The following is a 16,311-nucleotide window of genomic DNA, read 5'->3' on the forward strand; positions in this document are numbered from 1 at the left end:
GACAGTCTGCCATCAACATTTAAAAGGGAAGGGACAAAGGTACGTGCTGGTGCCCAGAATCAAATGCTGTGCATGGGACAACTGCTTTAGCACCTGAAATTATTGCTCTGTACACAATCGTTTACCTGGTGTATCCGAATCGTTTACCTGCAGCATGATAGACCACCAAGCTGCAGAAATGTGCCCCAAAGCTGTGCAGGGGGAAGTGGAAGCGAGGACGGTGGTGGTGATAAGACCAGCAGAGGAAGGAGAAAGAGAAAGGGTAGTTTTATGGTGCTGAGTCACGCTGTTGCCCAGACAGGTCTGAGAGCAGGGGAGGCAGGGTTAGAGCAGGTGCAAGAGCGATCGAGGAGAAATCGCACTGCTTTGGGCGTTACCAGCCAGCAGGGTCACTGCCTGCAAGCTCTGGGAGCTGAGCTGGCAAAACTTAAAAGGCGGGGGACTGGGGGGGGGAGGGAAATCTTGATGTTGACTCTCCAGAGAGGCTGTAAAATTGAAGTTATGAAAATAGTGAAGCGTGGCAGAAGGCCACCAAGTTATGACAATTCTCCACAACTGCAGTTTGGATTGTGAGCAAAATGTGCTGGGAGTGTCATATCTGCTACGTAAAATCCATATTTATTTATGGATCAGGTATGTGAGATAAGGGAATGACAGGCAAACATACATATGTAACTGTCGCTTAAGCCACTATAGTAGAGGTTTGTTAGTGACCTGATGTACCTTTCTCATTTTAGCATGCACTAATGAAAAAAGACTGAGGAGCAATGAAAATACTTGAAATGCGTTTTTACAGAGATGGTTTCATCTGTTGGACGAGATGGTTGCAATTGCACAATAACAGATTTAGGCTTTCTCAGCAGCTCTTTCAAGGTTGAGCGCTGTTGCTGGACAAGTATTGTCCGTAATAAAATGCATTCTGAGTTTTATCCCGCCTGTATCAAGCCTAATTTCTACAAGCATCCCTCACCTTCGCTAACCTAATGGAACTCCGTGCCCTGTGCTGCGTTTTCATCGGCAGCACAGCCCTGCTGCGTGTTGTCTCAGCACCAGTGGGTGCTAGAGTTACGGGTATATCCCGGCATCTGTTTCCCCTCATCAGCGGACTGTTTAAAGAGGTAAATGATGAAGGGATGGAGCCGAACATGGAAGAACTCGAGCAAAGTGGCGCACGGAGCAGCAACCCCTCTCACTCAGTCCAACTCTGGAATTGCCTAGACTGAAGGGCTCTGAGTGGCTGTGAAATCGTTTCTATCAGGTGCTACTACAAGGAAACACCGGAGAGTCTCTGAGAGTCAGGAGTCCATTCTTAAAATTGTTGTTTTGTCACATTGCTTTTAAGTGAGTTTCGTGCAGTCTTTTAAAACTGAAAGCCAAGTTTAGGTGCAGTCCTCGAGCCAAATCCGGAATCTTGCCATAGTTGTTGCAAATTATGCTGAGAGAAGTTAGTCATAGAGTTGGGTCTGAGAACTCTGTAAGCTTGTTAAAGAGAAAAGGCATTATTTGTCGGTATGTTTACGGTCCTGGCATCGTCCGTGGTCCTCAAGAGGAATCTCTGAAATCCAGGCTGAGTCTTTACAGCCCAGAAGGCTCTCAGAGCTCCTCCTAGTGAGTTCATACAGCGTGTCTCAGAGATGCTCGCACCTTGGGGAGGGGCAGGCTGGTGAGCAGTCGGTGCGCAGCAGCCCTCGGTAAGGAAATTTTTGGCCAAAGATGTGGGTTAAATCCAGGTCATATTATGTGTGCGGCTAATTTGCTTGTAGTTTCTTTGGCAAGGACTTGGGGATGTGCACACGTGCGTAGATCCACATATGCTTTCCATCTCCTCCTGTGTGGAAGCAGGCACTGCTCCTGTTTTTCCTGTGTAGGATCTGTGATCTATTCTGGTAGCCGCGTAGTGCAGCGCTGCCTCCAGTAAATATTCACAGATTTCCTTGTAAGCCGACGCTTTTTTTTCTTTCCTCTCTCCTGTGTGGATACACAAAGGCATGTGTTGTACCTGCTTTACCCTGTGGGATCTACATAATCAGGTCCACGGGTTTTAATGGATTTCAACTCCCTTCTGTCTACGGATACCGTTTCCTGTCTCGTTTTGAGCAGGAAGAGCCGAGTCTTTTTTGGTCTTAGCATTCCTGCTTGCCTAGGCTTTGGGAAGAGTTCTCTGGCTATTTTCCTGTTTGATTTTTGTGTGTGTTTTGTTTTAAGCAGGACAGAGTGCATGTGTGTATGTAATCCATGTGCTCAATTAAGAGAGGCATCTGTTGGGTTTATTTCACATTGCCGAGGAAGGACTGCAAGCAGGGAGCATCTGCTCGGCTTTTTGTCAATGGCTTGTTTTTCATAATTTGCTCTACAGGGTGAGTGTTTGGGGAGGGGGAGGTGGCTTTTTATTTCTGAGTTTCATCTTAAATTTATTTTTATGGTAGCCAGGGAAATTGGCTGGGATTTGAAAGTTAATTTCACTAAGAAAAGAACCGAAGAGGGAGAAACAAAACCATCCAAAGTAAATGGTGTTTATGTAAGCTTAATAATATACTCAGAGGGACCCTTGTAGACCATTATTTGCAGTATTTTAATGACAAAGTAAAAACAATTTTTTATGGTGCTTTTTTAATGCCAGTGGGATTTTTTTTGGTTTGTATTTTTTGAAAAACTAGAAAATTTTGCTTAGATTTTATTTGGGGGAAAGATAGGAAAGGCATCCAACACTGAGATGCTTTTTTGGCATTTTATCAACAACAACAAAAGTCTGCTTTTAAAGTAGAGCAGCAGTGGTTTCCCGTTCTTATAGTTTTTGCTTTTGTGCATTCAGATGTTGGCTGTATGGCACCTACCTGATCTAGTGAGAGATTTAATTGTCTGTAAATGTATGTGCTTCAAAGGCTACTAAACCTGCTGGGAGTGTTTTATACAAGTCTGCTTTTTACACTGCTTTTTTTTGGTGGAAGTGTCCTCCAAAAGGGCTGTGGAGGATAATAACTCTGTGATGCCCTGGGAGGACACGGCTGCTGGTGTAACGTAGGGAACTCGGGAGGAGAAAGCCTGAAACTCCCCCTAATCCTACAAGTGAAAGACAAATCTTACCCATCGCAATCAAACAAACAAGGATGCAATCTTGCAAGTGTAGATGTAGACGCTGTGCAGGATTAACCTGGGGGCAAGATCTGGGTCTTACTGAAAGTATTTGAAGAAATGGGATTAAAAAAAAAAAGTAATCGTGTCTTGTTCTGTAAGTGAACCCCAAGCCAGCACATTTATTAAGCCGCTTCAAAACGGTATTAAATCTGTATCATCTTCCATGCCACAAGTTGTCATGTGAAACGTTAATAAAAATAACTTTCCTGAGAGTTCAGTCCCACTCCATAGCAAGAGAATATATATATGCATATATATATAATTTAAATATTATATAATATATCACAATATAAATATGTATAACTTTTCTGTCAGAAGAATGCCACTCGGCTGAACAACTTTGTTGACACCAGTTAACAGTATAACTGTTTTATAAAAAGCAGCCGACAGCAGTTGGTGTGCAAAATGTAAACGTAGGGCTGGCTGCAGGGAGCAGGCAGCCAGGCTTACTTCCGGGGCTTCGGGTAACCTTGGCTGTCACAGACTCATAGAACCTGAAGTGTAAAAGGACAAACCACAGTAAACTTCGTAGTAGCAGGAAAGTATTTTCATTGCTTGAAAAAAAAAATAAAATTCAAACTTTGTCATCACATTAAAAACATTACATGAGAAGTAATAAACATATTTACACTTCTGTTTTGATTATAAATATACATTATATACAAAATAATGTTATAAAACGTAGAAAGTTCAGTGCTTCTGATTTTTTTTTTAAATTATTGAAATACTAGTCTTCAAAATAAACTACAAACAGACAAACTAAAACCCATATTATTGATTTCTGAAGGTCATCTTCAAAATGGTCCTACGTGGTCAGAGCAGAAGGTCAGTAGTGGACATTATGAAGGGGTCTTGTCTGCACAGTTCAAGGCAGTAGGTGGGCTAGTCCAACAACAGGATTTACAAGGGCAGGAATATCGCCATCGGAGAGACGGCACGGTCCGGGTTTCTTCGAAGCGATCTTGTTTCCTCCCTCCTCGTTCTGCCCCACCCCACGGTCTCATCTCATTAGTATCACAGCACTTTCCACCGGGGTGTCCGGTATTATTGCTGTAAATACGGATACAAGAAAAGAGCTTCTGCACACCTCTGGTTTCCAGGGGCAGGCTTCCCCTTTTCTGCCTAGCAGTGGGTGGGCATGAAAGAAACAGGACGAGCCTAGAACCTTCTAACTCTAATCTCCACCTGTCTTGGCAGAGGGTGTCTCAGTGGGTGCTTCGCTGTTGGGCATTTGGAACCGGGATGAAGGACAGGAGTCAGAGTTTTGCAACCAGATGGAGAAATAGGGAGGGGAGTCACACTGCTGCTTCTCCTTCAGAAAGTAACAGCTGCAATTTTGAGACTATTTGCAGTAGAAGGTGGCACCTAATTCAGAAACACAACATAAACCCCCAAATTTGTGTCAAAATAAGGCGGGGGGGGAGAGAACGAGGAAGGAGAAGAGAAAGGTAATGTCTATTCACAATCACTGGTAGTGCAAAGGGCATGAAAATAGCTGAGACAGCTCAGCACATAAAGGTTCTAGGAGCTGATTGATTTTAAACGCATTTGTAAGGCTTTAAATAGAGCTGGGATCACACCTCCTCCTTATCAATGGGGAAGAGGCAGAACACATTCCTTATCACAACTTTTCCCTCTCGAATGTTTAAATCCACAAAGATCCTGTCCCATATTGTGGCCTGGGTCAATCAGTTCTCCAAAGCATCACGAAATGAGATGGCATGTAAATTCGGAATTCCTCTTTCCTTCCTCCTCTCGCCCCTTACACAGTCTCCAGTACGTGCAGCAGGAGGGAGGAGATGCAAATAGATGTGTAGCAGGACGTATCAACCACCCCTGCCCAATACTGTTCAGGTAACTGCAGAAAGAGCAGTCAAGTCTCTGTTTGGGCTTGTTAGATTCTCTTGACACATTTTAGGCACTTTTAAACCCAGAAAAAAAAATAAAATATGGAGACCTCGTTTATACTGTATCCATTATCTGCATAGCAATGTGTCTTTCTTCACACCTTCCATGGCAACATCTGTGATAGTTAAGTGCCTCCTCATCTACCGGCACCTCCCATAACCAGAGTTCTGGAAAGCCAGGGGTCTGTCCGTGAGGAACTGGCCTCAGTATCTTTTTAAAAAAACAAATTAAAACACCAACATTTTTAACCCCTCTCTTTTCCCTCTGCCTCCCCTCTTCTATAGCCAATGAGATTTCTGGTATCAAACTTCAAACAAGGGCAGTAAGAACAAAAAGGTGTATTGCATCTTTCAGTAAATTCACAGTCTGTCCAGTTCACCCAGTTCCATCCTCCGCCTGAGAGCAGCAAGTTGCATGTAATTAAAAACAGTCCGATCCAGTTCTGAATTGTAAACAATGCAGCAGGAACGTCCATCTACTGGCATTACCAAATCTGAGGTGCAAATGGGCTGATCTTCAGTCTTATACCTGTCAGGATAGAAAATAATACCGGGAATGAGAAGGAAGCACAGCATACAGACTACTGCAGAACTAACAACCTGTAATTCAACCAAAGCAAATTAAGCCAGGCATTACTGCAGTTTAACTATCAGCCTTCAATGTTTTTGGCTGAGTCCAGAGACAAAGAATCACCAGCAAAAAACCAAAGTCATCTGTATGATGAGTAGTCTCTCTACCTGGGCCGAGGGGAAGAACGCTTACAAATCTGGGTGCTTAACATTAGGTCTCTTTAAAAGACCTAAAGTTAGATAGCTTGTGTTCAGAAGCATTAAGCCTGAATGATGTGGAGAGAGGTTTCAGGGGCTGTCATTACAAAAATAAAAACACTTCTGGCGATGCCTGATGTAAATCTGGAAGTCTAGCACCGGTCAGCAAAATCTTCAAAGGAAGATACGGTATTGAGGTCACTTAGTGGGAATGAAGCGTCTAGCTGTCATTTGTATTTTTAAAAATCCTTTCACTTAAACTTTTAATATTGTTGGTTGACTTGTGTTCCACCTTGCCTTCAAGAGGAAATCTGATATCCACCCTGGCAAGGGAGACAGAATCATGCAGATCTGACCTCACAGATCAGTGCTATATGGCACAGCAAGCTTCTCTTTCCTGGAGTCTGAAACTACTCCTAAAGCTGGTGACACTGAAGAAGGCAGGTATTGGCTAACATCAAGTTGCCTTTGACTTCCATTGAGCCTTTTTCCAAAGGGTCTGTAATTCTTCAGGAACTGTTTGTTGGTTCCTCAACAGGCCCTTCCTTTTTCATGTATCTGTTCTCTGACTTTTCAATATAATAGGAAAATCTAGATGTGTTTATCAATAACAGCGTTAACTTCTGTCACAAAACATATAGCTGGAGCTTAAACACCAAGAGGTTGAAATTACCTTATTATAGACTTCCTAACTGTTATGCCTATCCATTAACACCTTCCATCTTCTGCTGGAAATCTATCGCTTTGCCCGTTTCCATGGAACACAGATTATCCATCGTAATCATGGGAAAAAACGTGGCTTTACATGAATGGGCCTATGAACGATTATTATTTCCATTTTTACTGACTACCTATTTAAGAGGAAATAATCCTACAATGTGCTGAATTGTGATGGGCTGATGGTCTGTGTTTTCATCTCCCGCTGATTTATCTAAGCTCAAAATCCCTGGTTTAATAAAATCAGAGCTGCTAATTTCTTGATTTTCCCCACTGTATGTTCTGTGTGGGCCACAGAAGAGGAGAGGTGAATGCTGGTAAGCATCGGGATCCTTGGAAATAAAGTGACCTTCTCAGATGCAATTCTAGAGGATAATTTACCCCTTTACTTTGCGAATTAATGCCTGTCCACCTGTGGACTGACTTACCTCTGTGGCTATGATGCACTCATTTCTTTCTTCTGTTATCACAAAGACGGACTGGTACATTGAATCCCTCGGAGAGCATATCGCTGATATCCTACATTCCGGCTTTTCACTGAGGCAGGGCAGAGAGAAAAGAACATTAGCTGACTACTAACAAGCCTGACTCTCAAAATCTACCATGAATATGGAGGGGTGGAATGAGATAGCCACGAAGGTGGAGGAGGGAGGCGGAGAGGATGAAGTTTCACGTGCTCTATATGATGGCAGGACATTATACTAGGAAAGTGGATGTAAGGAGTAGCTCCTGTCTTCCTATGCTTCTGCCATGTCCAACCTAATAGCGTGCTCCCAGGATCCCTCAGTGTAACAGCCGCAATCAGATCCCAGGCAAGACTTTCAGTACCTCTATCAGGAGACTGATGAGCCAGCGAATACCTGCCCTTTTCTTGTTTTGAAAAAGAGTAGCTATTTTTACTCTATCATTCTTCTTAGTAGGCAGACCATTTTGCCTTCTTAATGAGCAAAAATACTTATTTTTAATCACTCTATGCCTTAACTGTTGTTGCTCCAAGATCTATTGAGGAAGAAAAGACACTTCTTACTTTCGCCACTGCCCCTAGCTGCTCCCATTCCCCCTCACAGTACCCATACTAGCAGCACCCTGCCCAAACACTCGATTTAATTGACTTAGCTAAGGATACCACTTGGCCATGACACGCATACTCCAGCATGAAGATGCCTGGATTTGCTGTTTTGTTATGTATATTATCTGCTCGAGGTTTCTTTTTTCCCCCCATATTTTCTCATCTGCTTCTAGACTGGTATGAAGATGAGGAGCCTTAAGAAAGACTAGAAGGAAGACTGCGTTCTCACCTGTGTAGTCTGAGGGGAGACTTTTCTCCTAAACACTTTTCACTTTTGTAATATTTATCTTCCTGTGTCCCTCTACTTGTCAGGTCTTTGACTAGATTGTAGTCCAGTTTATGGTTCTTGGGTTTGTAGTTTGACTTCTCCAGCCCACAGTCCACTTCAAGGTCTTTATTTTTATTGGTGTTTTTGAGCTGGGAAGCTGGAATGAGATTGTCCTTCTGGAAGTCAGACAGGTTGTTCATTGGATCCAAGTCCTGCTCTGGGTGCATCCTCATCTGCCTGATGACCATCGCTATCATGCAGAACAGTATGAGCAAAGCCACCAGCCCGACCCCCATGGATATAGCAATCCAGGGGACTGGTTTAGGAGGAAGCGTAACGGGCACTGGATAAACTGGCAATTCACAACGGTTGCCCATGAAGCCAGAAGGACAGTAGCAGACGAAGTTGGCACTATAAAGTCCGCTGTAGCATGTGCCTCCGTTCTCACATGGCCCAGAAGCACATTCGTCTCTGGTTTTGATGTCACAGTTCCTGCCACTGAAGCCTGGCAAGCACGTGCAGGTGTAATCGTTGATCAGGTCCTGACAAGTTCCCCCATTGGAGCATGGGTTTCTGGCACAATCATTGATGTTTATCTCACATTTCTGACCAGAGAAACCAGCCCGACAACGACACACGCGAATCTGACCAAGGTAAAAGCAATTACCATCTGAGGAAAAAAATAAAATTAAAAAAAATTAGTCTGCAACGCACTTCACTCGGAAACCTAAACCTCTCCCCAGTTAGCGTTGTATATTGTCTCAAGAAGAGGGAGGTTATTTTACAAAACAACCGCACATCTAAAAGTTCCTTATCATTTACCTAATTACCATGCCTTAAAAATATGCCCCTTCTAAATATGTAATAAAGTTAATTTACTTAATTCTGCCATCTTCCCCATCACATGATAAACCTTGCACATTGTTTCATTGCATAGAAAATGCCAGTGAAAGCTCCCACCCCCCAGCAAGAGACTAAAATTAGGGTAGATGTGGAATACAGTGGGGGAGAGGGACTAATGTATTAGAGGAAGAGTGGAGGTCAGATTGGATTTCTATCACTTCTGCACTGAAAAGCACAAACGCGTCAGGGACAGGAGGTTTCCTGTTGAAAGGACTCACCGTTTGCACAGGGGTTGCTCGTGCACCTATCTACTTTTTTTTCGCAGTTTGACCCCGTGAAGCCGAAAGGGCAAACGCAAGTGTAGCTGGCCCCTTGTTCTTTTTCCAAGCACGTGCCACCGTTAAAGCAAGGGGAGTCTACGCACGTCAAAGCGCTGTGCTCGCAGTGAGTGCCATAGTAGCCAGGGGGGCAGAGGCAGTGATAACCGTTCTCCATATCCTGCAAAACACAACATCAGGAGACTGTTATTTGATGGCACCAAGCAATAGCTGCTCGCACGCTTATTTTTGGTCAGCAGCGCGCACGGGCGCGCTGTTCATTCCTTTCCCGTCCACACTCTGATGTGGCAAAAGCGACATTTGGAGAGTAAATAACTGCAGGCCAGACTGTGAGGGACAGAGCTGTGAACCGGCCGTACTCGGCATGCAGGAGTTATCATGCAGCTACACAAGCTGAGCAGATGCAGTTGCAGGGAGCCTACAGACAGCTAGACAAAACCATTACTAACACCACTACGGTCTAATGGGATCCCCGAGGTCCTCCCAGAGCAGAACGGCGCATGTCAACCTACACAGCTGTGATCAGGCCATGTATCCTCGGCATGAGAGCCCTTTTTTTCTTTATAAGGACTTACATTGCTTTGCCATGGGTAAATCCCACCACCTAGATCACAACAAAACTGTTTTTTCTTTCCAAGTACTGTATGTCCAACGCCTTGGGAGAAGGGAGCTAGGGTCTTGCGCCACTAGCTTTAATCTAAACATGCATCGAATTATGTTTGATATCTATAATCGATGAGTCTTTATCAACAGGTAGAATCAATCATTGACTGGGTTCGAAAACCCACTGAAACACTAGACTGCAGGAAACTAAAAATGCAGCGCCCTGTTTCACAGACAGCGTTTCAGCTGATTGCCCTCATGTTGCCTGACACTACGCTCCCACAGCAGAAAGCAGAAGTTTTCTTTCATTTGCTATTAAAATACAGACTTAGCACATTTCTGCATGAACCTTGGTTTGTGAAGCTTATTTTTTCCAGATCTGCTGCCTCACCAGCCTTGGATCTTGCCAGGCTCTCATAATGGCTGCCACAGAAACCTAAGGATCAGTTGACCAGTTCTAATCTAGATGATACATCTCCTCCTGTAACAGACTTCCTCCCCTGACACCTCTCGGGAAGGCTTCAGTATGGTAGTTGTGAGCGTTGGTAATGAACCTGTGCACTATCGAATTCCCATTATGTTGTTACAGAACCATTTCTGAAAAGGTATACCGGGGCTTGCTTCACACAAAGACTTTACATTTAAAATGCCCTCACCGTGCAACTGCCGCCGTTCCTACAGGGATTGCTGTCGCACTCGCTGATCTCATGTTCGCAGTCAACCCCGGTAAAGCCGGGTTTGCATGAGCACGTGTAGCTGCCCTGGCCGGTGTTCATGCAAGTCGCTCCGTTTTTGCATGGCCTGTGGTGAGTGCAGTAGTTCAGATCTGCAAAGAGACCAGGAGTTAGAGAAAAACGTCTTTGACAGCCGGGAAAAGACATTCAAACAAAACCCCTTTAGTCAACCAAAAAAAAAAAAAAAGATAGAATTTTCAATGCAATATTTCGTTTTGCTATCAATAGGAATACTGGAGATGATTGCCCAGGTTATTATCAGTACTAATCAGATGTTTCAGACTCTCATTGATTTTAGATATTTCTCTTACGTCCATCGCTGTTATAAGTGAGCTCTGAATTTTGAGAGACCTGGCAAAAATTTAACTTTCTTGGTACTCCCCCTTTTTTTGCATGCATAAACCCGTTAGCTGTGATGGGATTTAGGTGCCAAGTTGGAAAATGTACTTGTTAAGCATGCGTTCTCTGCAAGAGAGGCCACGGCACCATAGGCTCTTCATGTACAACGTCACGTACTAAAACAGCGAGCCCCATCTTTACAAGGTGTGCTCCGAGGCACATTCTGGGGAGGCAGGGAGGAAATAAAGATGTTTTGGCTTGGAGATTTAAACAAACACTAGAGTTATTTTACTGTTTATTTACCATGCTCTCTTGTTATGAATGTTAATAGTTTAAACTGTCTAAACGCTCTGCCAAGCTTGACGGTCCTTTTTTTTTTTTAAATTTGAGACAGAGGTTAAGCACACAAGTTCATAGGACGTAAGTAGAAAATCTTTATTGTCTCTATAAATACCATAGAGTAATTGGAATACAACTGGTTAATAGATAACTACAAGCAGAAAAAAAAAACCTGCAACTTTACTTTTCCAGCTTAATTCAGACTTCACCATCTTAGTCTTATAACTGCCTTGGAAACACTTAGCTTGCTTTGAGGACTTAATGATCTCAGTGCCAGCAGTGCATATATGGCCTTGAGGACATGACTGCTCAGCTGGCTACGGTTCAGTGATTCAATGGGTTGAATAGGTGGAAGTGGTCTGGTGTACCTTAAAATGGAACCTGTACTTTTCATTCTTGCTTACATGATTTTTCTCTTATGCTCCAGATTTATCACATGAGTTAACTTCCTTGTATGCAAAATAAGGAAGGCCCAAATGATGGTGTTTACTGCTGCTGGAAACTGTTTAGTAAATTGTTATAGTTGGACAGGGAATAAGTTAAACTTAACTTGATCAGGCAGAAAACTTGCCTGTTCAATACTCATCCAGGTTGTTGGGGTTTTTTTCCAAGAGAAAAGCCTTTTTTTGAGAGAAAAAACTGCAGCTACCAAAAAAGTTGGCTTGTTTTCCAACAAACTTACTACAAATACAAGAGTGGCATCTAAGACAGCGGCGGTACAAGCGGATGCCTGTGAAGATGTACTTTGCGGCAATTTAATTGTGGATCCAATGGGTCAGATTCCTTAGCCCAGTACTGAGGAGTACCCAGCCTAGAGCCATAAGCACAACCTTCAGAACTAACCTTGATCGCAGAAGAGGCCACCCCATCCTTCGTCACATATGCACTGCCATTGTGTTTTACAAGTCCCGTGGCGGCAGCCTATGTGGGGAATGCATTCATCACAGTAGCGGCCTTGCCAACCGGGACGGCAGCTAGAAGAAAAGCCAAATTAAAACATTAATGACATGGAAAAGAGTTTAAGTTTCTATTACAAGGTGACATTTTAACTGAAGTTCAGATTGCAATTGCCGTCTACTCACATGCACTCTCCCGGCTTGTTGCAATATCCATTCTGTTCAGTACATCCAGACAGACAGATGGCTGTAAAGAGAATGCAAAAAAGCAGAAATGTTTAGGTAAATACACATGGCACTACAGAATACACTTTTAAAAGGGGAAATGCCAGCTTTTTTAAAAAATAATACTTTGAAAACCAGTTTTGCACTTTCAAGGCTTTGTTTTAAAAATTCTCAGTACGGGGAATTCTGGAGCAGGAGGAAGTGAACAAGGAAAGCCAACATTTGACAAGCTGTCCTTTAGTTTTTCTGTTTATACAACAAACATGAACTCTTGCAACTCTTGCTAGAAAAGGAGCAAGAGGAGGCAGCTTTGGCTGGTACCAATGAAAGACTGAAAAAACCCAACAGGACCCTGATCTCACAGCAAGGATTCCCACTACTACGCCACTACACCTGTCCCATCTCTTCTGGCAGCAGGACCGGTGGACGCATGTGTGTGGGCAAGCTGCTAGCTCTTTAACATGGAACAGATATCGCCGGTTCAGGGATATCAGCCAGGATCCTTTCTCTGCGAGCTCTTTCTCTGCTGCTAACCCTCGCAGAGGTGAACAACAGTGTTGGTAGTTGCAGCCAAAGAGGGCAAAGTCCTCAGCGTGGAGCTTTCTCTCTCCAGGCAGGGAGTGGAAAGGTCGGCATGAAAACACGGCCCCAAGCGCCTACCGGGTAACCCGGCACAAGGCTTCGTTACAGCCTTGTCGCAGCCACCCTTTTTTTAAGGACTGACCACAAAACCAGCTACAACCAGGGTCGGGTGGAACTGGACAAGAGGCTGTGCTTTTGGGTTCCAGGTCCCTTCATCAAATAAGCTCCCTGATGCCTTGCGGGGGGGGTGTTGCGTTTTCTTGAAGGCCGCTCGGGCGTCATCCCTATCCCAGGCCAACGACCCGTTAGCCCAGACGAGGGCCTAGGGAAGCCAAAGCGGGTGATGCTCCCGAAAGCGCCGAGGCCTCCGTGAGCTTTCGCAAGGGCACTTACGCTCGGTGCAGTACTCGCCGGTCCAGCCGGGCAGGCAGGCCAGGCTGCCGTCCGCCTCGCAGACGTAGTGTCCGAAGCGGTCGTCGCGGCGCTTGCAGAGGCGGGAGCAGCTCTCGCCGTAGTAGTTCTCGCTGCAGACCACCCGGTAGGCGTAGCGCAGCTGGGTCTGCGGCCCGCTCTGCACGTCCTGCGACCAGTCCTCGCCCACCGACAGCGACCGCTGGATGGACATCTGGCTGATGAGCCAGTCCTCCGAGGGCGGCCGGGAGCCTGCGGGAGAGCGGGACCAGCGTCAGCAGACGGCGAACACCCTGCGCAACATCCCCCCCCACCGCCGCAAAAGCCACCGCCCCGAGCACCCCATGCCCTGCTGGAGGTCCCCCCGCTTGCATATACATACACATGTGTGTGTGCGCGCATATATACACACACATATATGTATGTAAGGGTGGGAGTGCTAACCCCGTCCGAGGGGGGCTCAGCGGAGAGGCCTTTGAAAGCGAGGGCTGTCGTGAAATATCCTTTTCCTCTCCGCTCAGAAAAACATCCCAAAGCCATTATTCCTCTCCAAAGGGCGGAATTCGAGCAAGGTGTAAAATACAGGAAGAGGCGGCCGGGGCTCGCTGGCAGCCTCCCGGCGTTCTCACCGCAGCCCGCCTCGCTTTCCCACGCCAAAAATAAACCGGAGGAAACGCAATTGTGTTGGAGATTAGGACGGGGCAGAATCAAAGCGGCCCCTGATGGATATCGAGGGGGGGGGAGGATGGGGGGGGGGGGGGCCGAACGGGGCCGGGGGGGGCTGGCTCCCGACGGTGGGACGCAGCCGGCCCCGCCGTTATGGTATAAACAGCTGAGCGGGGGGCGGCCGTTGACCGTCTCGGGATGGGGGGGGGAGAGGGGATGATGCGGGGGGGGGGATGATGCGGGGGGGGGGTGTGTGTGTGTGTGGAGGGATTGGGGGGGGGGGACACCGAGGGAAGGGCGCCCCCTGCCGGCGGCGCGCGGCCGTAGTCACCTTCCGGCAGGTAGTTGGCGGGCGCGTGCCAGGCCTGGATGATCAGCGAGAAGGTGCCCTGCGGAGGGGAGAAACCAGCGTCAGACCCGGTACCCCCCCCACACCTCCCCCGACACCCTTCCCCCCCCACCTCCCCGGCACCCCCCGACCTCCCCCCGGCACCCCCCGGCCCGGCCCGGCCCCGCATCGGCACGGCCCCCCCCCCGGCAGCGACGCCCTTCCCCCTCGCCCTCCTACAGACCGCCGATCTCACCCCCCTCTCACCCCGCGCTGCTTTTATTTCTCTTAATAAATAACACTTATTAACCCAAGTGCTTCTGGGCTTTTTTTTTCTTTTTAGACATTTTTTTTTCTTTTTCTTTCTTTAAAGGAAGTTCTGGAAATAAGTCTAAAGGCGAAAGTAGTTTGTTTACATTACAGCTTAACAGCGCGCTGCCACCAGCCTTCCCCTGCCGCCCCCCTGCCCCACCGTCGGCTTTAAAACCGCGTTTAAAGCGGGATCTCACCGGCCACGTGAAGTTAAAGGGCAACTTAATGGGGCTGTCAAATCTCTCCGTGTCCTTGATGCTGAAGGAATTTATTCCCAGAACCGGGGTGATGATGCTGCCGAAAGTGCAGGAGCCCGGGGAGACCACTGCCTGAAAATGCTTCAAACAAACTCGAAAGAAGGTCCTGCAGTGGGGGAAACAGGGCTTCCCGCTGGCCAGAGACCCGTGGCTATTCACGAATTCGTGCAGCTCCAGCTGGAAGACGCCAGAGCCGGACACCCTCTGCACAAAGGGGAGACACACAAAATAGCCAAATCAGACCTTACCCCGGCTTTGCCATGCAAACTTGCTTCCATCACCCGCTTTACATTTCGCCAACCCTTTTTTTTTTTTTTTTTTTTGCGATGTGCAATTACCTGCTGCAAAATCATTAACAGAAACGTCAAGCCAAAGATGCGCAAGGCTGTCATCCTTGTGTTATTCAAGCTTCCAGTTCTTAGTGGATTTAGTTTTCCTCCTGTATTCCTCAAATGTTTCAAGCAAGCGCTTCTCGGTCGAGGGAGAAAAGAGTAGGCGGTCACGGCGCTTCTCCTGTAGCAACCTGCTCTTCCAAATATTTCCCCCAGCACCAGCAGAAATCGGAAGGTAAAATCCAGGTGTCGATCCGTCCCCCTTCTGGGAATTAATCCTGCAGCCAGCCGCCGACCTCTGATCGCTGGCCGTCGCCTTTATAAACTCCAAAGCCGGGTGGGTTTGGTGGGGGACGCGGAGGGGAGTGCTTAGCGTGGAACCGCTCCTCCTTTCCCCGGTGCTAGCGGCGCTCAGTAAATGGAAAACTTGCTTCCCTTCGCGCTGTTTATATACTTGCCTCGCATCCTCACAAGCTCATTATGTAAACTGTCAGTCAGACTCACGGCCGATCCCTCCCCTTTTCCATCTTTCCTTTCTGGAAAAAGAGAACCAAATGTTGCGGAGAGCCCTCATATATCCAGAATTAATACCCCGCCGCCGCCGCTGCCGCGCTGACCGGCGAGGAGCCGAGCTGATTACCAGCGAGCCGAGCATCTGTTGAGATATTTACGGCGCTCGCACTGGGAGAGTTCCCTCGAAAATCAGACGCCTCTCCTCCACACAGCGGCTTTCCAGAGCGCCCGAACAATAGAGGATGAAATGTTTAAAAAACACGCTTGTTCGTTTGCTTCTTTCAGCCCCCCCTCCGAACGCAATGTGTCCGTCCGTCCGTCCGTCCGTCCGTCCCCATGCCTCACCGCAGCCGCTCCCTGCGACGGGACGGGACGGGACGGGACGGGACGGGACGGGAGAGCGCGGCGCTGCGCCCCGCAGCCGCGGCCGTCCCGGCAGGCAGGACCTGCCCCGCAGGGCGAGGGCTGGCCCTGGGTGGAAAGTAAAAGTAAAACGGTGCTTGCCCGACAGGCGGGCACCCGGGACAGCCCCGCCGCCGCCCCCGGGGCGCAGCAGCCCCGACCCCGGCTAACGGCGGAACGCACTCAGGGAAGGGGGCAAAGCGGGGCGGGTGATGGCGGGGAGACGGGCAAGGCGGGGGTCTGCCTTCCGAAATCGGTGGTGGCAAACGAACGCTGAAGCGAGGTGGCCGAGGCTGGCGGGCCGGCGGCGGGGAGGGAGCCCGGCTG

General features: G+C 47.3%; 1 protein-coding gene across 1 annotated transcript; it reads right to left on the reverse strand.

Annotated features, from left to right (window-relative positions):
- Positions 1 to 3,664: 3,664 nt before the first annotated feature.
- DLL4 (delta like canonical Notch ligand 4) lies at positions 3,665 to 15,892 on the reverse strand. Its single transcript, XM_054201040.1, has 11 exons — positions 15,076 to 15,892; positions 14,678 to 14,941; positions 14,172 to 14,229; positions 13,157 to 13,426; positions 12,143 to 12,203; positions 11,904 to 12,034; positions 10,305 to 10,474; positions 8,986 to 9,205; positions 7,826 to 8,534; positions 6,956 to 7,064; positions 3,665 to 5,571 (listed from the first exon to the last, which is right to left on the reverse strand). The coding sequence occupies exons 1-11, from the start codon at positions 15,127 to 15,129 to the stop codon at positions 5,566 to 5,568; spliced, it is 2,052 nt and encodes a 683-aa protein (XP_054057015.1). The 5' UTR covers positions 15,130 to 15,892; the 3' UTR covers positions 3,665 to 5,565.
- Positions 15,893 to 16,311: the final 419 nt, after the last annotated feature.

This window comes from Rissa tridactyla, chromosome 4, assembly GCF_028500815.1.
Source record: "Rissa tridactyla isolate bRisTri1 chromosome 4, bRisTri1.patW.cur.20221130, whole genome shotgun sequence".
Lineage (NCBI taxonomy): Eukaryota > Metazoa > Chordata > Aves > Charadriiformes > Laridae > Rissa > Rissa tridactyla.